Source organism: Saimiri boliviensis, chromosome 8, assembly GCF_048565385.1.
Source record: "Saimiri boliviensis isolate mSaiBol1 chromosome 8, mSaiBol1.pri, whole genome shotgun sequence".
In the NCBI taxonomy this organism is placed as follows: domain Eukaryota; kingdom Metazoa; phylum Chordata; class Mammalia; order Primates; family Cebidae; genus Saimiri; species Saimiri boliviensis.
Genome location: NC_133456.1, coordinates 91,324,274 through 91,347,497, shown reverse-complemented (window position 1 = coordinate 91,347,497; position 23,224 = coordinate 91,324,274). Strand labels below are relative to the sequence as shown.

At 44.0% G+C, this 23,224-nt stretch overlaps 1 protein-coding gene across 14 annotated transcripts in view; it reads left to right on the top strand.

Moving 5' to 3' along the window:
* ITPR1 (inositol 1,4,5-trisphosphate receptor type 1) overlaps nt 1–23,224 on the top strand; it is a 353,358-nt gene that overhangs the window by 6,173 nt on the left and 323,961 nt on the right. For all 14 annotated transcript variants that reach the window (XM_074404869.1, XM_074404867.1, XM_039478545.2 and 11 more), the window contains exons 3-4: nt 18,157–18,263; nt 22,378–22,448. In XM_074404869.1, coding sequence (XP_074260970.1) covers nt 18,172–18,263; nt 22,378–22,448 — 163 coding nt within the window. In that variant the 5' untranslated portion in view covers nt 18,157–18,171. The remainder of the gene's footprint in view (nt 1–18,156; nt 18,264–22,377; nt 22,449–23,224) is intronic.

Below are 23,224 nucleotides of genomic sequence, written 5' to 3'. Positions count from 1 at the left end.
TCTATTTAGCAGTTTGAATTAGGATCCAAATAAGGTAAATACATTACAAATGGTTGATGTCCATTAATCTCTGTATGTCCCCTACGCATCTTTTTTTCCATGCCTTTTTGTTGTTGTTGTTGTTGCTGAAGAAACTGGGTTTCTTCACTGGGTTTCTTCACATCTCCACAGTTTGAACTTTGCTGATTACAGCTGTGCATTGTGGTTTAACATGTTTCTCTATTCCCTTTATCTACCATAATTTGGTAGTTAGATGCAGAGGTTTGATCAGAGTTAGACTCTTCTCTTTTTTAAATTAAGAAGGGGTCTCACTGTGTTGCCTAGGCTGGCCTTGAACTCTGGCACTCAAGCAGTCTTCCTGCCCCAGCCTTCCCAGTAGCTGGGACTCCAGTAAGTCTACTCTGTAAGCTTTGCTTAGGGCTATGTGAGATGTTGGATGTCTGTTCTTGTTATATTAGCATCCCATGATGCTCACTACCCAAAGCCATTAGTTCTCTAGTCACTGAGAAATGGGCTGGGAAAGTTCCTGAGATTTGGACACAGCCCTTGTGGTTTTGGTAGCTTTTTTGATTTCTATATAACAAGATGTTCCAGGCTCATCTTCTCTATTTTTTGTCTCAGACCACGAATCAGCCTTTTTTCCAAGAAGCCTTTGCTCTTTTAAGAGACAAATGTTTTTTGTTTTGTCTTTTTATTTTTTAAGACAGGATGTCACTCTGTTGCCCAGGCTGGAGTGCAGTGGCACAGTCTCAGCTCACTGCAATTTCTGCCTCTTGGGCTCAAGCTATCCTCACACCTCAGCCTCTTGAGTAGCTGGGACCACAGGCATTCACCATCACGCCTGGCTAACCTTCTGTGGTTTTTGTAGAGACAGGTTCTCACCATGTTGTCCAGGCTGGTCTCAAACACCTAGACTCAAGCAGTCTTTCTACCTTGACCTCCCAAAGTGTTGGGATTATAGGTGTGAGCCATTAGCCTGGCCAAAATGGTATTTAGAGATCTCCACTTAGGGCCGTGTAGAAACTCCTGTCATCCTCATCTTATAGACGAGAAAATTAAAATGAAGAAAACTGAAAAACTTGAATGACTTAGGTGAAAGCATTTCCAAAATGCAAGTGACTAAACCTTGCCTTTTTGCAAAGAGTTCTGTACATAATCTAAACTTTTTTAAAAAATTGGTGAGCCTAACACATAGTTGTTCTCCTCAGATGAGCAAGAATGTTATTCTTGTTCTGTCTGTCGCCAGGCTGGAGTGCAGTGGCACAGTCTTCACTCACTGCGATTCTCCTGCCTCGGCCTCCTGAGTCACTGGGACTACAGGCGCACACCACCATGCCCAGCTAATTTTTGTATTTTTAGTAGAAACGGGATTTCACCATATTATGATCTGCCCGCCTTGGCCTCCCAAAGTGCTGGGATTATAGGCGTGTATTACCGCGCCCAGCTTGGGGGATGTTTTTCAAATTCTGTGGCAACCCATTAAGAGGTTGTTAAATCAATTTAATGGGCTTTGATGAACATTTTATTTTTTGAGACAAGGTGTTGCCCTGTTGCAAAGGCTGGAGTACAGTGGCACGATCTTGGCTCACTGCAGCCTCAACCTCCTGGCCACAAGTAATCCTCTCCTCGGCCTCCTGAGTAGTTGGGACCACTAGTGTGCCCCACTACACTTGGCTAATTAAAAAAAATTTTTTTTTTTTCTGTAGAGATTGGGTTTCCCTGTGTTGCTCAGGCTGACCTCGAACTTCTGGGCTTGAATGATCCCCTTGCCTTGGGCTCCCAAAGTGCTGGAATTAGAGGTGTGAGTCACCAGGCCTGGCCAAACTTTTTTTTTTTTTTTTTTTTTTTTTTTTTTAAGACAGAGTCTCGCTCTGTTGCCAGGCGCCAGGCTGGAGTGCAGTGGCTCCATCTTGGCTTACTGCAACCTCTGCCTCCCAGGTTCAAGCAATTCTCCTGCCTCAGCCTCCTGAGTATCTGGGACTACAGGCACACACCACCACACCCAGCTAATTTTTGTATTTTTTTTAAATAGAGATGGGGTTTCACCATGTTGGCCAGGATAGTCTTGATCTCTTGACCTCGTCATCCACCCTCCTTGGCCTCCCAAAGTGCTGGGATTACAGGCGTTAGCCACCGCGCCTGGCCCAAGCTTTTTTTTTTTAAATGACATACTCTAGAATAGAAAACGTGGAAGTGTATTGCATGGATACTTAAAAAGAACTGTTTACATTGCAACAAAATTCTTTATAATTCAATGAACATTGGGTTGTAAGTCCAATATTTTTCTTACTCTGGAATGCAGTCAAATGTTTGAGAAACAGTGTTCTACATCTTTGCCACTCCAATTGTGGTTCCCAGACTAGCGTTATTGACATTAACTGAGAACTTGCTAGCAATTACAGACTCTCAGCTCCTACCCCACATTCAGTGAATGAGAACCTACATTTTTGCAAGATCCTCAGGTGATTGACACACACGTGAAAACATGAAAATACCTGCATTGGAGAATGCTTGTCCCTGTGCTTCTTCAATCCTTGTCTTTTAGTGGTTCCTTTGCTTTTTCATGGCTAGCTCTCACCTGTTGAAGCTGAAACTGACCTTTGTACTTCCCCCGCCTCCACCTGCAGCTTTATTTTGAGTGAAGTGGAAAGGTAGGCTGATCACCAACCTAAAGTGAGAGTAAGTAGCTCTTGCAGGATTCTCTTTCTGGCAAACATGGGAACTTTGATGCTTCTGTTTGGGGAATGCTTTTTTTTCTTTTTTTTTTTTTGAGACAGAGTCTTTCTCTGTCTCCAGGCTAGAGTGCAGTGGCACGATCTTGGCTCACTGCAAACTCTACTTCCCCAGTTTAAGCGATTCTCCTGCCTCAGCCTCCTAAGTAGCTAGGACTACAGGCACATGCCAGCATGCTCAGCTAATTTTTGTATTTTTAGTAGAAATGGGGTTTCACTGTGCCAGGATGGTCTCAATCTCTTGCCCTTATGATCCCTCCCTTGGCCTCCCAGAGTGCTGGGACTACAGGTGTGCACCACAGTGCCCAGCTTGGAGGATGTTTTTATTGGCTGTTCAGATGAAGGCAGAAAGAGACCAGACGGTACCTGTGCCCCCTAGAGTTGTGAAGTCACTGCTGTAAACACAACAAAGCTGCATTTTCACCTGCTGTCACTGACACTGCGGAATTTATGTTGTATAATTTCCGACCTGTCAACATCAGCAGAACTTCTGGACTACTTGATATAATGCGGCTCATCAGAAGATGAACATAAGAAAAATATCAGTAGTCTCCAAGTTTCTTGTTGTTCATTTGCATTTCAGAAGGAGCTTTCTCTGGGAAATGATTTTCTTTTGCAAGAACAGCTTAAAAGCGTCTCAGGCACGTATTTCTGAACAGGAAAAGCTGATATGACACCCAGATGAGGGATGTTCATTTGTTTGCCTTGTCGTGTGTGTGTATGTTCTATCTCATGTGTCCCTCCCCACCCCCTGTCCGTCCACCTTGCCAAATCCTTCTATTCCTCAGGGCCCATCCCAAATGCTTCCTCCTCTGGGTGCCTGTAGTCCCAGCTACTCAGGAGACTAAGGCAGGAGAATTGCTTGAACCTAGGAGGCGGAGGTTGCAGTGAGCCGAGATTGTAGCACTGCACTGCAGCCTGGGTGCAGAGTGAGACTCCATCTCAATTAAAAAAGAAAAGAAAAGAAAAGCCCTTTCTGCAGAGGGTGATGTGAGGACCATGTAGTGATATATTAAGCATCTCCTTTTGATAGCTTTTGAGGTGTTGTTCAGTACAACTCTCTAAAGTACATTTGGCTTGGGAAACTGTTGAGTATTCATAAAAGGGAGTGGAAAAATCAGGTAGTGAAACCAAGCTGCTCTCGGGTCGTAATGGTATTGCCCTGGTGAGCCACAGGGTGGGGACTCGGCCTCACTGAGTGTTGACTGCTTCTTGGTTAAGGGGCAGAAAATGGAACATCTGTGCATCTGTTTCCTCTTCTGTAGAATAGGTGTAAAAATACCTGCTTCGGTTCATTGCTGCCAAGTTGTCTAAAAACAAATGTTTGCAGAAGGCTTTACAGATGAAAAAACAAAGCAAAACCATTTATGTTCTAGCACAGTTCTCAATGGGGACAGGGAGGGTGGTTTTGGGACAGGCGACATTTGGTATCGTCTGGAGACATCTGTGGTTGTTTTTTCTGGTGGGCAGGGGCAGGGTGCTACCGGTGTTTTGTGGGCAGAGGCTGGGGATGCTGTTCAATATCTTTCAGTGCACGGGACAGCCCCCACCGCCCGACCCCCAATGCAATGTCTGTAGTGATCAGGCTGAGAAACTGTCCGTGAGTGACTTTTTCAGGCTTGGTAAGTCCTTTATCTCTTGCTGAGGATATTGTCCTAACTCGATGTGCTGGCTTTTTGAAGTTTGGGTTGTATAGGCAGAGGGATGTGTCTTCAGGCTGGGACTGACTTCAACTTTTTAACAAAATAAGAACCCTCTCCCTTATCGCCCCCTCCCCCCAAAAAACAAAAAGACATAAAACCAAAGCAACACTGACCTTGGTATCTGGAGCCCTGTGGTCTAGCTTTGGCCACTCATCGGCTGTGTGACCTCCAAGAAATCACTGGGCCTCAGGTTTGTTTTTTCTACCCATAAAATAAAGAATTTTAGCTAAATGCTCTCCACTCACCAAATTTGCAGCTCTCTGCCTGGGAAATGTTGAGCTTTTGGTTGGATTCTCTTACTTTGGCCTTGAAGAACAGAAACCATGAGAGCAAATGTCAGTATGGGCATCTTTTCTTGAGAAATAACTGTAGATGCTGTACCTATTTGGGGAATGGGTTCTTTAGCAGACATGTCTGAAAAAATGAGTAGGTTTATTTTTGTGTGTGTCTGTGCATGTGGCAGGGGGATGGGGAATGATCAATGTTGTATTATACTAGAGAATCCCTCCTCGGAACTTCAGATTTACAGCTGCTATTTCTGGGATGTCATGAAGGGCCTTGCTTAAAGTTGAAACTTCTGAGTTGGTGACTTCCTTTGGGACTGCCTGAAAACGAAAGCAGAATATGATTCTCTATGCTCCGAGAGAAGTGTTTTTTTGCAAGAGAATAAATCATCTGCTGATGGGTACACACTGCGTTTCTGAGGATGATCTGATTAGCAGCTAATGGGGACAAGAAGGCACGGAGGGGAGGCTGTGTGAAAACTTGTGGGGAGGAGGGTGGCATTGTGTCCAAGTAAAAAATGTGCTGTTAATCCTCATTTCACAATAAAGATGATATCGCCAAGCATCTTTGCGCAAAGGAAGTTCTGAAATTAACCCTGAGAATGCCCAGGAACAGGAGCAGAACTGTTGTAAAGGGAGACTTTTTCTCCCTCTTGAACAAGTCAACTGTAAATGTATTAGGTTTTCTCTACCCCGTATTTACAGCCATATTACCATATATGTACCCGGGTGAGGGCATCGCAGAGAGACTACTGTTCCTCTGGAGGGAGTTTCCTTGGCCTCTTGCCAGGAGATTGATCAAATGCCAGCAGCTCTTCCTTTTCCTGGGCATACTCCTGTTTTTCCTGTGAAAGACCTCATGGTTTGCTGGGCTCATCCCATCGTGAACCTGCCTTGTTGGGTACTGCTTGACCTAAAAAAGTTAAATGGTACCTTTTTGTCTTGGTGCTTATTGATGGTTCTGAGGGTCCACTGCCTTATGGCCTCTTGGCTTGCCAGCTGCTTTGAGCAGAAGCCCCATGTGTAAGCCCCTCTCTTTGCTGCCTAACTTCAAAGGAAGCTTTTTTTTTTTTTTTTTTTTTTGAGAAGGATTCTTGCTCTGTCATCTAGGCTGCAGTACAGTGGCATGATCTTGGCTTACTGCAACCTTCACGTCCTGGGTTTAAGCAATTCCTGAGCAGCTGGGACTACAGGCACGTGCCACCATGTTTGGCTAATTTTTGTATTTTCAGTGAAGATAGGGTTTTGCCTTGGTCAGGCTGGTCCTGAACTCCCAACCTCAAGTGATCCACCCACCTCAGCCTCCCAAAGTGTTGGGATTCAGGCATGAGTCACCGTGCCCAGCCTAAAGGAAGCTTTTTGGTTTTATTATTTTTAAAGCAAGCAGCTAGAAAACCAGCACCAAAGGACTTTGGCAAGGGCCTTTTGTTCTTTAGGAGGCGGAGGTAGTGTGGTTATGCCAGGAAAGGACAGGGGAAGGCTGATGGATTTGTTGTCAGCTACAGTTTTTAGCAGAATGACTGTCCAAATGGAGGTGCTTTGGGGCCAGGTGACAAAGCTTGGCGACTGGAGGATAGATGCAAAGGATGGTGTGTGAGTGAGGTGCTGGCATGCATGCCTCACCTGGCTTTGCTTTGGTGGTTCTGGTTTTATCAGGGATAGTGGGGAAAACATTCTGTTGGAGCTGGCATTGATATGTTCAGGTCAGTGCAACTCGTGTCCCTTTTTTATATTCACTTGTTTGGACTTTGACAAGTGGTTGGCAGAGCTGGTCCTCTGCGGATGATAAACCTAAGAAGTTTAGAAAGAGTAGTTTATGAGAATAGAAAATAGAACAGATTAGAAGGTAGAATTATAACAGCTAGTAGAAATGCTTCCCATATGCCCCTTTTTATGTGCTAAGCATATTTTCTTTTTTACAATTAATCGTCATTGTAAGTCTGAGATAAGTCCTCATTATCCCCATTCTGCAGGGGAGGAAATTGAGGGCCAGATAAGGGAAGTAACTCGATAGAGATTAGAAACTTAGCATTGCGTTTAGAATAGGAGACAGACTTTTTAGCCTGGCCTGTGAATGCCTACTGGCTCTGCCTTCTCTACCCTGATTGCAGTCTGTACCTTCTTCCTTTCCCCATCAGTGCCGTAGACATTGGGCTGGCTTTCTGTTTCTGGAATTTGCCAAGCTCTTTTCTGCTTCACGGTCTTTGTACTAGCTGTTTGCTACCTAAAATGCTCTTCCGCCTGAATTTTTTTTTTTTGCGTGATTGCCTCTATCTTGACTTTCAGGTCTTCACTTAAATGTCTCATCTTCTTTTTTCTGACCAGCCAAAATTGAGTTGTCACTTAATCATATCACCCGGTTTTAATTTTTCACATTTGCTGGTCACTATCTGATTTGTCTTGCTGATCTGTTTCCTGTCTGTCTGCCCTCACTAGAATATAGGTATCATGGGAGCAGGGACCTTGCCTGTCTTGCTTTGATCTGTATCCCCAGGACCTAGAGTCGTGGTGGCATATAGTAGGTATCGATAAATATGTTTGCTAAGAAGGAAGATTTAAATTGCAAATCAAACAGTTTCACTCTCTACAGCCCTGGCTGTACAGTTGCATATTTTGCATTTTCATCCTGTTATATAAAGTTTTCAAACTGCTACAGTAAGACTCTTAAGCATACAGTCATTGCCAGGGCAACTCTTAAAAAAAAGTTTATGGCAGTGGTTTTCAAACTTTTGGCTCCCAGGAGCTCTTTACATGCCTAAAAACAATTCAGGACTCTAAAGAACTTATGTTGATGTGAGTTGTATCTGTCTGTATTTACCATGATAGAAATTAGCACTGAGAAAATGAATATTGAAAAAATACTTTCAAAACCTCATTGCACATTGACCTATTGATATATTTTTAATGAACAAGAAGAATATTTTCCCAAAGAAAAATTTTGTGAGACTAGTAGCTTTTTTTTGGCAAATCACTTTGAGGTCTGGCTTCATAGAACATAGCCAGATTCACAGATCATGTATCTGCTTCTGTCTTCAGTCTATTGTTACGTCATGTGCCTCGCAGCCTCTGGAAAACTTCACTGTACATGTGTGAGAGACTGAAAATGAAAATAATGCCTCGATGTTATTGTGAAAATAATTTTGACCTTGAAGTTTCCCTCACCCTTGGGCCACCATTGACGGCCACTGGCTCGTAGAGTTAATTTGAAATGTGGGGTTGTGGCATGGAACATTAGAGAGAGGGAGAAACTGAAGGCTTAAGTGACGGTGCAATTGACGATCTCTAAGTCTGGGTGTCATATCAGATCTTTCTGTTCAGAAGTAAATGCACGGGGATGCTTTTCAGTTGTTTTTGTAAAACAAAATTGGTTCCTAGTTAAAGCTCGTTCGGAAATGCAAAGGAACACCAAGAATTTGGAAGCTAGTGGTACTTGTCTTACGTTCATCTTTTTCTGATGAGCAAGATTATACCAAGCAGTTCAGAAATTCTGCAGTGAGGATGGGTCATTAAAATATTATAAAGCATAGGTTCCTATCTGTGTCTGAGAATAGCAGCTTCAAGTGTAACTTCCTTTATAACTGTTAGTCTCCAACCCTTACTTGGTTCTTTTTGTAGCTTTTGGCCTCAGATGAAGTTGTGTGCTACAATAGAAATTAGATTGACACTTAATGCTCTTAGATTCTGTCATAACTGGTGTTTAAGGAACCAGGGTGGAAGCTTTTAGTAGTAGATAAGCTATATTGTGTACTAGCAAGCTTAGCTGTTTAAGGAGGTAAAATGATTACAAATTCAGGCCTCTGGGGAGTATTTTGCATGTGTCTTGGGTCAGGGATACATAAGATTTTCACTGGTAAGGCAATTGGGTGGTAAAATACAGAGGAGCTTGGTCATCAGGAAATTAATGGTGCACTATGGGGACAAAGCGAGGGGTTGCAGGCATGGCAGGGGATCTGAAATACCTGACTCTCATGCTTAGAAGGGTCTCATTTAAGGTCAGACTGTCAGTGGGACTCCCTCAAGACCAGATTACTGAAAGTCAGACAGTTCAGTCCCAGCGGCCAGTAGGCTTCATCTTAATTAAACATAGAAGGCTTGCATTTGTGTCTTGGTAAAAACGAGCATGTCCGTGGTTTTGGGGTCCCCTAACTAGTGTAAAGCCAATTTCTAATTTCCTCCCAAGCCCGTCCACCCTTGAGGATTAAGTGATCCCTTAGGTAACTTCCTGGTTAATGAAATGTTCTACTTTAGTCTCAGTTTCAGGAGTTCTTAACTTTTAAATTCAGAATTCTGTGTAGGCGAAAATTGAGATTTTTTTTTTTTTTCAAATGAATGTAATGCAGTTAGTTAAGTGTGTGCAGGAGAAATAATAGATGGAAAAATTCCAATGAGTGAGTTTTCTGCCACAGTCAAATGAGTGAGTTTTCCATCACACTCAAAGCTTTTAGCAAAAGAAAAAAAGAAAAAGAAAATCCAAAACCTATCTTGAGCTGCTGCTTAAAATTAAATGAGCATATTTCTTTTTTAGTGAGGCTGCGCTTTGGCCTGTTTTCCACCAAAGTAGAAGAGGTTCTAAATACTGAATTACTATCCCTTTGAAGAGGTTTCCACCACCCCCACTGCCAGCAGGGGACCTAGATTGATGTTAGAAGGCGGGGGAGTTGAGTTGAGGTCTGGCCAGCTTGGGTATTGTGAGTTTGGGTACTGACAAAATAACAGTACTCAGAATATGCTGTCCAAATATCAGCCACCTCGTGGGCTTACAGAGGATTTAAACATTCCTGGGACCCTTGTTTCTCCAGACTGTTTCCTACAGTATTGACCAGGTAAGCAACATTGATCAAGTAAAGGAATCGCAAGGACTGAGGTGAGTGAAGACTTTGAAGGAGCAAAAATGAATTTTTCATTTCGGACTTATTCAGATATGCAGGAAATGAGAGTGAAGGGCCAAGTATTGTGTGGACCACTGGATGTGGATTATTTGGTTTATTCCTCACAATGACCCTGAGACATAGGAAGCCTTGCCTGCTTTTTTACAGATAGGAGAGCTGAGGTTCAGAGAAGTTATGGAAGTTGCTTAAGGACACACAGCTAGTAATTGATGAGGCGGAAATTCAGACTCATGTGTTCTGAGTCTGTTTCGAAGTGTACACTTTAGTCAGTACTACGAGCCTTCTTGGACATGTAAAGGGGATGGTTAGTGGGGAATGAAAGAATACCTTTCCAGGGATAAAAGTTAGATATTTTGTTTCTTGCTTCCAAATTTCTCATAGAAATCTATTGAAAAGGCTGGGCACTATGACTCACGCCTGTAATCCCAGCAGTTTGGGAGGCCGAGGTGGGTGGATCATCTGAGTTCAGAAGTTCAAGACCAGCCTGGCCAACATGGTGAAACTCTGTCTCTTCGAAAAATACAAAAATTATCTGGGCATGGTGGCAGGCACCTGTAATCCCAGGTACTTGGGAGGCTGAGGCAGGAGAATGGCTTGAACCCAGGAGGCAGAGGTTGTGGTGGTGAGTCAAGATATGCCATTGCACTCCAGCCTGGGCAACAGAGCGAAACTCCATCACAAAAAAAGAAAGGAAAAATCTGTTGAAAAGGACCAAGTAGGCTCTGTTCTCCTTGATCCAACACTGTAAATTTGGCTGTAATTTGTTTTGGAAAACAATCACCTAAAAAACAAACCAGGTGCGATGGCTTATACCTATAATTCCAGCACTTTGAGAGGCTGAAGCAGGAGGATTGCTTGAGGCCAGACTTCTAGACCAGCCTGGACACCATAGTGAGACCTTGTCTCTACAACAATAAGAATGAAAAAACTTAGCTAGCCGTGGTGGTATGCACTGGTAGTCCTAGCCACACAGGAGGCTGAGGTGGGAGGATCCCTTGAACCCAGGAGGTCGAGGCTGCAGTGAGCTGTGATTGCACCACTGCATTCCAGTCTGGGTGACAGAGTAAGATCTGACTCTCAAAAACAAACAAAACTAGTACAAACTCTTTGAGGAAGCAGATACAATGGCACTAAAGTGACATTGAACCCAAATTTGACTGCTTGCTGTATCCCAGGTACTGCTAGGTACTAGGTTGCAATAGGGAAGAAGACAGCTGTGGTTCTTGCCCTCATGAGTTTGCAGTCTAATGGAGAAGACAAAGAGGTGAATAAGCAATGCTAGGACAGTGGTGGTGGACCCAGGTTGCTATATAGAAGAGGATGTTGGAGACATATAACCTGGATTTGGGAGGTGGGAGAGGGCTTCCCAGAGGTGGAGACATCAAACTGGGGCTGTGAAGGTGAGTGGGAGTTATGGGGGAGAGGGAGGTGTCTCAGGCTGCAGAGACAGCATGTGCAAAAATGTCCAGGGAACAGAGCATGGGTGGTGGTGGGGGTGGGGGGAGGCTGGAAAAAATTCATTATGGCTGGAGTATGTAGAGTAAGGGGAAGTGTAGGCAGGGCTAGATCATGAAGTGCTCCAAAGTGATGTTGGAAGGTTTTAAGCAGGGGAATGATACAGTCTGATTTATGTTTCTAAAAGATTATGCTGGATGTTGTATGCAGAATAGACTGAGGAGGAAAGACAGATTCAGAGGAATAAGCAGGAAGGCCTTAGGGAGTCCAGTTGAGAAATGATACTGGCTGAGACTCAGGTTAGCAGAGCAGGGGGAGCTGGAAGATTCAGGAGTTACAGTAAAGCTTTAAATCAGCAAAATATGATGCTGGATTAGACTTCTTTATTCATTTATTTGACAGCTGTTACTGAGTACCTACTATGTGCTAGCCATTGGTGTTGGGAATATAGTTGTATATAAAACCTATCACACACAGATCTCAAGAATACAGCATGTGCCTTGTAGGGTGTCAGACAGGAGTTGCACAAATAAATGTGAACTTGTAACTGAGATGAAGGCTGAAAGGAGAGATCCATGGTGCAGAGTTTATGAGTGGAATTTAACTTCGTCTGAGGGGTGGGGAAGATTTTCTGGTGGAAATGGTAGTTGAATTTAGAGCTGAAGGGTGACTTGGCCTTAATTAGAGCAGGGGGTTGGGTAGGGAAGAGAGTGTTGTAGGCTTGAGAGAACAGCACAGGGAAAGGCCCTGTGGCAGGGAACATGAGAGACGGAGGACTGGAGGAGCCACCAGGCTTTGCTGGTGGTCACTGAGAAAAGGGTATGAAGGAGAAACAGGTTGGGCAGGCAGGTGAATTATTTTTGATACATTGAGATGCTGTGAGCCGCCAGGAGCAGAATTCTAGTAGCTGTGGGTCATGAGAGACAGACTTGGGAATCCTTGTCATGTAACAGTGACTGGAGCCAGCAGAGTGGATGAGAAGAAAAGGAAAGGTGTAGAGAAGGCAGAGAGCAACACAGATTCTGAAAAGCAGCTCTGGCTTCTGTTCGCCAAGGAGATCTCTCTGCATTTTTTTTTTTTGCACCATTTCTGGGGAATAGAATCAAATCCTCTCTGCCCCCCTTTTTTTACTCATGGCTCGGGAGCAGTTTCAGTAGAGAGCAAAGGACAGCTCAGCCAGAGGGTGGCATGAGGCTCAACAGAGTTGCCACAGCCTCCCTCTGCAAGAGTATCTCCCAGAGGCAGTGATCTACTTTTCTTTGCTCTGGCCAAAGCCACCCTGGAAGAATCCTGTTTTAATAGGTGCTTCCATCGATCAGAATGGTAGTGGGTGGTGGTGGTGCTCTAATAGTAATAGCGTATATTGATGGCACACCTACTTCATGCCAGATATTTTGCTGAGTGTTTTGTAAACACTGTCTTTCTGCGCTTCATGTCAGTTTGCTGAGGTAGGCGCTCTTAATCTCCCCATTTTACAGCTGGGAAAAGCAAGGCTTAGGGAAGTTCTGGAACTTGCCTGAAGTTCTGCAAGTGGCAGAGCTGGGGTTTGAACCTGGGCACTTTGACTCTGGATCCTCTGGAGACTCTTTGCCTGCGATGGGCTGAGTGGTGCTCTTGGGATCATGCTGCATCAGGAATTGGGGGGAGGATGGTGATACTTTGTGAAAAGAGGCGAAATGTTGAGAAAGAATCTAGATAGCATTCACATTTGCAGAGGTCTTTGATGCATCAGAGAACAGATGAGTAGCCAAAGTTCTGGGAGGCAGCTGTCCTTTGAGGGGCTAGGAGTAATTGTTTTGTTTTATTTTTTCACAGGCAGAGTCTTGCTCTGCCAGGCTGGAGTGCAGTGGTGAAGTGGTGCAGTCACGGCAGCCTGGAGCTCCTCGGCTCAAGTGATCCTCCCAAGTAGCTGGGGTTGTGCCTCCATGCCCGGGGTGTGCCACCATGCCCTGCTAATGTATTTTCACTTTTATTTTTTTGTAGTGTTGGGGTCTGGCTGGTCTCAGACTCCTTCCTTCAAGCCACCTTGGCCTTTTAAAGTGTGATTACAGGCATGAGCCACTGTGCCCGGTTTAGGAGTAATTGTTTGAACAAGGCCGTTTGAACATAGAATAGGCTCTATTGCCCAGTGAGACCATCCATAGGCGGTGTGGTGGGGAGATTCCATTATTGGGCAGTAAGTGGAATTACATGCTTTACAGGGTTCCTTCCAACTTTTATTCTATGATTCTGTGTTTTCTGAAAGGCTATAATGCTCTGTGGCTGGGAGTTGAGTATAATTCAGTGTTGTTCACCTTTTTTTAACACGGGAATTAGGAAGGATAAATTATCTTCCTTAAAGTAAAATCTGTCATCATGGGTCATCTAGGAGTTTATTTGTTATGACACACATCTGACTTTTTTTTGAGACGGAGTTTCGCTCTTGTTACCCAGGCTGGAGTGCAATGGCGCGATCTCAGCTCACCGCAACCTCTGCCTCCTGGGTTCAGGCAATTCTCCTGCCTCAGCCTCCTGAGTAGCTGGGATTATAGGCACGCGCCACCATGCCCAGCTAACTTTTTGTATTTTTAGTAGAGACGGGGTTTCACCATGTTGACCAGGTTAGTCTCGATCTCTCGACCTCGTGATCCACCCGCCTCGGCCTCCCAAAGTGCTGGGATTACAGGCGTGAGCCACCGCGCCCGGCCCACATCTGACTTTTTAAACAGGGGATCCTTTTCTGAGTTTAAAGTCTTGGAATCTTTCAGAATTCCACTTTATCTCTCAAGAAGAAAAAAAAAAATAGCATAGAGCAATTCAAGTATGTCAGCCACTGTACCAGCTGCTTTTCAAGAATGATTTCATCTATTCCTCACCACAGCCTCTTGAAGTGGGTATTACCCCTGTTTAACAGACAAGGAAATGAAAGCACAGAGGTGGCAGTGGGCTCCCAAAAAGAGCTTAGGGACAGTGAGCTAGGGTGGAATGTGGAAGCCTAGTACCTAAGCCTGCCCTCATGTATATCAGGCATGGCTTGTCAGCGGAGACCTGGCTGTCCATAAGCGTTTGAAGTTCCGCAGCTCAGTGGCAGGTTGGCGCCAGCTCTGTTTTCTCTGAGGTGGTCCTTGTCATGGTGTGAGTGACATAGAAGCCCTGAGTACAGCTGCGAGAAGTTTACAGGCACAAATGGTCCATGATCAGATAAAGAGGCCGGCTCTCCCACCCAGCTTCTGAACAACAGGAAGTCTTCCAGAAGATTGCTCCCAGGCCCATTGCTTCGGGGGCGGACTTTCCACCTCCACCCCTCCTGGCCAGTGAGACCTGTTCTTTTGACTTTCCGGGCCTTTGTTTTTCCTTCCAGGACATCACTGATAATTGCACTAAAACCTGTCCTCCTCTCCTAATCTCCTTCCTACACCTCACTAAGGGGAGGCCAGAGGAGATCTCCAGAGGTCTCTAGCCAGACCAGCAAGCTTTCTGCCCAGTCCTTTGTGAGTGGAATTATTGCCTGAGACCCCTGGGAAGGATCTCACCCTTTTTGGTTGTTTTTAATGGGGAACCCCTGGCAGATTGCCCAGAGGATCATTAGCAGTAGTGGGTGGACTGGCCTGTGATTTCAGGGGCAGATGTAAAATGTGGCTAAAGGTTACTTGTTCCGTTATCTCAGCCACTTAATCAGTATCTTGGTTAGAAGATGCTTAATTTTTTTTTCTGACTTACAAAAGTCTTTACAGAGCCATGGTAGAAAAATTAGGAAACAGAATTGTCCGTAAGAAGAAACTCAGTTCTCTGTAATCATCCAGAGAATAAGAACATTGACCATTTTAACCTGTATTCCCAGGATCACTGTTGATAAACACCTCCACTGCAGAGTCAGATAGACCTGGGTCAGGCGTGGTGGCTCACGGCACTTTGGGAGGCCGAGGCGGGCAGATCACTTGAGGCCAGAGGTCAAGACCAGTCTGGCCAACATGGCAAAACTCACATCTCTACCAAAAATCCAAAAATTAGGCCTGGTGGTGGGTGCCTATAATCCAAGCAACTCTGAAGGGTGAGGTAGGAGAATCGCATGAACCTGGGAGGTGGAGGTTGCAGTGAGCTGAGATTGCGCGCTGCACTCCCACCTAGGCAACAGAGTGAGATTCCATCTAAAACCTGGGTTGTAACAACCCTGATCCTCCTGCCTGTTAATTACATGTAATGTAGGCATCTTACCTCTCTACCTCAGTGTTTCCAACAATAAAATGGAAATAATGGTAGTACCTACCTGCTGCTGTGGTCATGAGGATTCACTAAGAGAACATTTGTAAAGCTCTTAGCACAAAGGTGGGCATGAGAAAGCCCTGATAGATGCCAGCTATTATTATCAGAAAAGAAGGCCGGACGCGATGGCTCAAGCCTGTAATCCCAGCACTTTGGGAGGCCGAGGCGGGTGGATCACGAGGTCGAGAGATTGAGACCATCCTGGTCAACATGGTGAAACCCCGTCTCTACTAAAAATACTAAAAATTAGCTGGGCATGGTGGTGCGTGCCTGTAATCCCAGCTACTCAGGAGGCTGAGGCAGGAGAATTGCTTGAACCCAGGAGGCGGAGGTTGCGGTGAGCCGAGATCGCGCCATTGCACTCCAGCCTGGGTAACAAGAAGGAAACTCCGTCTCAAAAAAAAAAAAAAAAAAAAAAAAAAAGGGCCGGGCGTGGTGTTTCACGCCTGTAATCCAGCATTTTGGGAGGCTGAGGTGGGTGGATCATGAGGTCAGGAGATGGAGACCATCCTGGCCAGCATGGTGAAACCCCTTCTCTACTAAAAATACAAAAAAATTAGCTGGGCTTGGTGGTGCACACCTGTAGTCCCAGCTACTCAGGAGGCTGAGCAGGAGAATTGCTTGAACCTAGGAGTTGGAGAGTGCAGTAAGCCTCACTCCACTGCACTACAACCTGGGCGACAGTGCAAGACAACATCTCAAAACAAAAAAAGAAAAGAATGCAGAACCATGCAGTAGGAATGGAGTGTCCAGACATCTATTGCAGTGATCAGCTGTAAGCAACATGGGGTATGTCATGCTTTGTCACTGAGGACACTGAATTGTCTGCTTCTTCCCATGAAGGACCTGGAATCTTTCAGTAAGGTATCTAGGTGCTGGTGATAGTTCACAAAACAGCAGGCACTGCTGTTTCCTGGCCTGGTCTCCACTGGGGCTGAATGCTTGTCTGAAGGGCTATCCTGAAAGGAGACCCTTAGTCACACTGGACAAGGCCCTAGTTCTTCTGCTGGAGCATATACCTGCTCTCCTGCGTTTGGAAATTCCCTTGTGTCCTTTTGGGAGGCCAGGGTGTATGGACACAAATTTGGTCTGGCTCAAAATTTAAACAGATTGTCTTTTAATAATTGGTCCCAGAAGTATGCTGACTTCCTGACCCTTTAAGATAAAGCTTTACAATATAAGCACAGAAGGGAAATATTAATCCCCCTTGATGTTTTCCATTTGTGCCGCCTTTCTGGATGTTGTTTAAAACACTGGTTTGCCTTTAGGTATAAAATAATACAGTTACAAAGAATTAAACATTGACTGACATGATTCCAGAGAGTGGTGCTTGGCAAACTGTCCTTCTGCACGTTATTTATGTGTCTTCCCTCAAGGTCTAGAGATGCTGGCTCTTTTGTTTGAGAGTTTATTCTGTGTTCTCAGTTGCTGTCTCCCTCTGTAAATAAGTTCATGTTTAATGAAATGCTCTTTATCTGCAACGTCTGGGTTGTTGGAAAGGAGGAAAGGGGATGACAAATTAGCTTTTCCCTGCAGCTTCTCCCAAGCAGTGAACTGAGATTCTTTAACATAAGTTTGCTTTCAGTAGTTGACGTTCCTGCTAAGGTAGGAGGTTGCTTCCCGAAGTTTCATGCTGATCATTGCTGCGTAATTCTTCCTGAAAGAAAACTTGGCACCCAGAAAGCAATTGAAGGAGACATAATACTGTTCCATGCCGTCACAGCTTTTGTGGCTGTGTGGGGTAAATGGCTTCTGGAAGGGGAACTTGAGTAAATGGATGGGGAAAGCGCTGTAAAAGGGTCTGGATTTGGAGGACGGGTCTTGGGAAAACCCAGGTTGCCCTGGGATCTCCACGCCAAGTGCCTTCGGAAGTACTGGGCGATTAGCCGCAGTCCACACCAGCACACAGTCTTCCCACATAACTGAGTTTGTTTTTGAAACGTCAGTCTAGCTTTTTACAATTGGCTTCCACTCCTCAATATTTATGGTCCTGATGAAAGCTGCTTCTAGAAGTCACGTCAGTATTTTTGTTGATATTTATGTGTGTGTGTGTTTAACCATTTTTGGGCTATGTAGAGATTTCCTGAAACTTAAGAGCTTTTTCGAAGACTGTCTCTTACTAGCTGTGTGTTCCTGGCCAGGGAACCTTATTATTCTTACCCAAATACGGAAGGACCTGGGCCAGGTGCTGTCTAAAGGACTTTGGTCCTCTGGAAGTGTTTCTTGATGAAGGACGAGAAGGAAAAAGACATCTAAGTAGCATTTGGGCGAAGTGCATACAGTTTTGGAATTCTTAAAAGGCCTAAATGGCTGCTGGAAATTTGTGGTATTTATTACTGGGTTTCCTTTTATTAATGCCATTTTGTTGCTTTGGTACCTTAGCCCAGGCACTGCGGCCTTGCCAGACCCAAGTTTTATACCAGGTGTTTCCTTCTGACTTAACATTCCCTGAGGCAAATTGAATATGTTAATGTTTTGTAAGTCAGACTTTCCAACTAACTCCCTAATCACTGCAACGTTCTTGGCTGAGTTCCCTGCAGGCTTTCTTTTCACTGCAGTTTTTATTATCCAGGGTCCTCAACTTGTAGAATTTGACTCAGGCATGGTTTTGTTAGAAACAAATGTTCCTGTGGTTGGAATATCCTGAAATTAAATAATATACGGGGAAAAAAATGTTGTTGCATATGTCCTCACTTGGCTCATGGAACTGCCTGCCTGTCAAACTCTTATTTAAATTTGACTTTTAAGTAAGGCGCTTTGGAAAATTGAGCTAAGCCAACTCTTAGTGACTTTTTTCCCCCTCCGAGCATTTCTTTTCTTCTAACAATGTTGCATATTTTACTTTGTCTAGGATTTTCGAGAAAGGATGTCTGACAAAATGTCTAGCTTCCTACATATCGGAGACATTTGTTCTCTGTACGCGGAGGGATCGACCAATGGATTTATTAGCACCTTGGGGTAAGAGCATGCAGTTTCTTGTGTGGCAGTATTTGTTTAAGACATCATAACATCAGCTTAAAACTGTGATTTTTCTAACATAAGAATGTTACCATTTTACTTGGCCTTCTAAGTGCGGTTGAAATCACAAACACCAACTCCCATGTTAGCCAAGTTTAACCTCTCATAGAAAAACACAATTTTCTGCATATTTCTGAAAGAGCAAAACCTCATTATGTAGGACACTATTAATTCTGAGTTTATTAAAATTTGCTCTTCCTTCCTATGTAAAAGGGAGAGTGCCTTTATTCCACTATGGAATAAAGTTAGATGGCATGAAGTGTAAAGATGAATATTTACAGAGCCTGAAGAAGTGCTTTTTAGTTTTGTAAAGGCTCTTCTTTTCAAATACTGACTCATTTATAATATAAGCCAAGACCAAACCTCCTGGGCTGCCTATCTCTTTTCTTTGAAGCAGACCTTTCCTACTTCACATTGCTATATGCATTTTAAGATTAAAAATTGCATAAAGTTCTATAAATCCGATTTTTGCTTTTTTGTGCTTTTCCCCCAATCTTTATACAACATTTAGGGTTATAAGTATATTTCATGATGTACTCATTTGATTATCTTCTCCCTTCTCCTCCTACGCCTATTGTCTAGAAGAGGAAATGAGAGGTGAAATAGTCCCAAAGGCAGACAGAAGCAGAATGGAGAATCAAGATGGTTAATTCCAAAATAGTTACGAATGGTCTATATTGTCTTTGTGTAGAAAAGAGTAGTGAGGCCCGGGGTGGCGTGTTGAATTTGGCAAGAGCTGGTCTCACATAAATTGGGGGAAGGAAGAGCAGCAGCTTCTTCAAGAACCTCATTTTTACAGCAGCCAGACCTTTCTGCATGGTTGTTTTCTGGTATTTGTGCACAGTAAGTATTCCTAGGCTCAGGGAGCAAATTTTTACAGATACAGAATTATAGCTCAATTAGACATGTGCTCCCACTGTAGAGACATTTTTTTTCAAATGTCATCCAGTGAAAAGAAGTCATCCATGACTGCCTGATCACCAGATCCAGTGAGTTTCTGCATTTGACCTCTCTTCACAATTTATCTTCTATGGCTTTTGGCAAAGAGGCCTCCTGCAACCCTGCCTCTGACTGTCCCTTCTTTCTTCGTGGTTGGTTCCTTCTTCTTTTTATCATCCATGGTTGACTCTCTCATCCTCTTCTTCTTTTCAGCAATGACAACAACAGTAATAAATGCAAAGCACTAAATGAGCCTAGTGGGTATTCGCCGTGTGCTAGGTATTGTGCTAAATACTGTGCCTACATCTTCCTTAATCCTCAGACAACTGTCTATTATGAACACTATCACCATCACCGTTTGTGGAGGCAAAACCTCTGACCCTCAGAGAGGCAAAGCCACTTGCCCAAGATTGCACAGCTCAGAAAATGTCAGACTACAAGGCCAAGGCTGCCAACACTTGCTTTCTGCAGGCCAGCTTCTCTCTTCCCGGCTTCCTTGTCTGCCCACAGCTCTCCCTCCTCTTTGACTGTGCCCAGGCCCTGTCTGGATGCCAGGTTAAACCTCAGCCTACTCGATGCCCATCTTTCCCCTGGGTGTCTTGACTTTGCAGTCCCCCAGGTGCCACTTGAGACCCTGAGATCTTTGTACCTTTTTTCTCTTCCAGGGCATCTCTTCTTGAAAATCATATGAAGTGCTCTTTAAGTGTTTTCCTCAAACATTGTAAGCAAATTAATGATGAATCCCTCCTGCCCTTTTAAAGTAAGGAGGGCTTCTTTTTGAACTTTGGGCTGCTAATACTTCGTTGAGATGAATACTTAATTTTCTCAGTTGCTTGCACATACTTGAGGATAGCAGTGTAAAAATGCAGTTGGAAAGAAAATTTGACATCCCTTCCTCTTTTTAATATTTTTAGCATTTATGTCCTCTTTTTAATATTTCTAACCTTATAGTCCACCTGTTGTGGACCATAATGAGGGACTGCCAGTTATAACAGGACTCGCTGTGTAGCACTCCAGCCCCATCCCATTTACATAGATGGTGGTTACCTCCAAATGGCTTCATCTATTGACTGAACTTTAGAATTCCCGTAGGATCTTGGAGGGCAAGTGTGTGCATGTGCACTACTCAGTAGTGGCATGCTTCTGAACTGCCTTTTCAGCTTGTTAAAAATAAAGGTTCAGCTGGGTGGAGTACCTCACAGCTGTAATCCCAGCTACTTAGGAGGCTGAGGTGGGAGGATCCTTGGAGGCCAAGAGTTTAAGACCAGCTTTCAAGACCAGCCTGGGCAACATAGGAAGAACCCTGTCTCTTAAAAAAAAAAAAAAAAAAAAGACAGGGGCAATTCTTGGGCCTCATCCTACAGCAAAGCTTTATTAAGCTGGGTTAATAGAGTCCTGATGTTAGTATATTTGGAAACAATAAGTCTGAACATCTCCCTAGTTAAGAATCCCTGAGACCAACTTTCATGTTAGAGATGAAAAAACTGAGACCGATAAGGGTGAAATGCCATAGTCATGGTCATGCCACTAGTAGGTGGCAGAGTGCCATCTACAATTCATTTGTCTTCTCAGCTCAGCTGGGCTCCTCTTACCACTTCCTCCCCATTTAAGAACTCTATGATTTATTAACCTAGCCCTACCTTGGCTTCTGAGCCCACCTTGTCAAGCATTATGTTAGTTCTGGGTGTACGGCTCTACTTACACTCAGAGGGGATCAGGGTGGGGATTTTATATATGTATATTCTGCTTTTGATTTTTACATGAGAACTGAGGCCATTGGCCACATCGTCCCTCCTGTTGATGCAGTCAGGTCTAGTGTCATGAAGCCAAGGGAGGTAGGCTGCTGGTGGGCTGCCATGGACACTTTGATTTACCCACCAAATAGATATGGAGCTGCTATCCTTGGATGTCTTCTGGCCTCCATGGAGCTGGTAGCCTGATGCAGCTTTGGAGTCTTAGTCAGTGAGGTTGGGAGGATGGAGAAGGAGGGACAGAGAGTGTCTGGTGCAGGAAAGGCTTGGGGAGCTTTGTGGAGAAGCTGGGGCGCTTAATCAGGGTCCTGAAAGACAGGCTGGACTTTAGGAGGCAAAAGGGAATTTTGGAGGATAGACCAGCAAGGGTAAAGGGTGAATATTTAATGGTACCTGGCATTTGGGATAAGAGGAGGCAGCACAGATGAATGGAGGAACCCTGGAAAACCGTAGCTTGTTAGCTGGGAACAAGTACAAGTTCTGTGGTCACTTGGAAGATGAGCCAGTTCTATCAGTACCAGTTTTAGGAGCTTGGACAAGTTGTGTAACTTCTCAGAGTCTTAGTTCCCTCATCTGTTCAAAAATGTATTTTTAAGTGGTTCTTCTAAAAGAATTGTGCAAGTTAGACTTAGCAGTCAGGACTTTAAATACTGAGTCTTTATGTAATGTGAGCTAATTTATTTGTAATTTTTTTTTTTTTTTGCACTTTCCCCACTAGTTGCTTTTGATGCTCCAGAGTCCTTTCATATCCCATGAGTTTGTGCTGATGGTTCTCTCCACCTGGAAATGCTCCCCTTTAGCCTCCCATTCTATTTCGACTCTTCCAGTAGTTCCATTATAACTTCCTGTGTCTGCCTCTTCTCAGATGACCTCAGGCATAGTTTGCTTCTGGCTGTATTTTTTTTTCTTCCTTCTCCTACAACCCTTATATTCTCCTTATCAGTTTGCTCTTAAGGCTCGTGCACTAGCCTTGAACTCCCCCAAGAGCAAGGGCCTGGCTCATATTCATCTGATACAGAGTGAGCTGCTACGATCCTTTAGTCAAATGCAACAGCCCCTTGCTTTGTCTCTTGACTTCAGCCACATTGCATGCTGTACTCAGAACTACCATGGACTTGGTTATGGGGAAGGAGCCACAGAAAACAGTAGCTTAATGTGTCCTTCACAGAACAGAACCCTGGGCTTTTGGATTAGGTTTAGATGTGTGCATAGGAAGTCTCTAGTGTAAAGAGTTGCTAGCAGGAGAATATGGCAGTCTAAATTTTGCACAGGAAAAGCCCTGGGATATCTGATTTTTGCATAGTGCTAAGAGTTTTCTTTTCATACACTTGACTTGATAGAGCATTTGTCTGTCTTCTTTACAGCCTGGTTGATGATCGTTGTGTTGTACAGCCAGAAACCGGGGACCTTAATAATCCACCTAAGAAATTCAGAGGTAAGGTGGTGGCTTTCCTGGAGTGGTCACCTTGACTCACTTGAAAATTCATGAAGTGTGTTTTGTTGGTGGTGGTGTGTGTGTGTGTGTTTATAAGCAAGATAAGCTTATTAATGTATTTTTTTCAGAGTATGATTTCAAGTTCTAAGCTTTACAACTTCTTGAAGAATGCATAAATAAATTTAGTATCAAGTTTGGGATGGCTTTTACTGGGTCCTTAATTTGTCTATTGAATATGTGTTGACAAGTGCTAATTCGGTTTAAAGTCATAGATTTGTGCAGATATTTCTTCAAATAGGATTTATGGATCCAGTCACAGGGAACATTATTTTTAGGAGATCTCACTGTCCCTTTGGGGATTCTGATATTCTTAGATACCTCCATTAAGAGGTATCTAATGATACCTCACTGAACATCTCACTGGAATCCTGGGAGTTCCAGGCTGCAGTGAACAGAGATCACACCACTGTACTCCAGCCTAGGTGACAGAGTGAGAACTGTCTCAAAAACAAAAGCAAAAAAAGACACAGGTAGGGCAGCTTTTCCACAAAAATGAGCTTTTTCTTTAGGCCTCCTGAATTTGGTACCTTTCTCCAAAGGTGGCTTAGTTTACTGTAGGAGGTCTTTTAAGTATACTTGGTGTCTGAGATGATAAACATTTGTGTTTCTTTTTCATTGCTGTGTGTAGTTAGTGGTCCTCAGCTGTAGCCTCATATTAGAATTATGTGAGGGAGTTTTTAAATTAAATAGATGCTTGAGAGCTTAGGCCTTAAGGC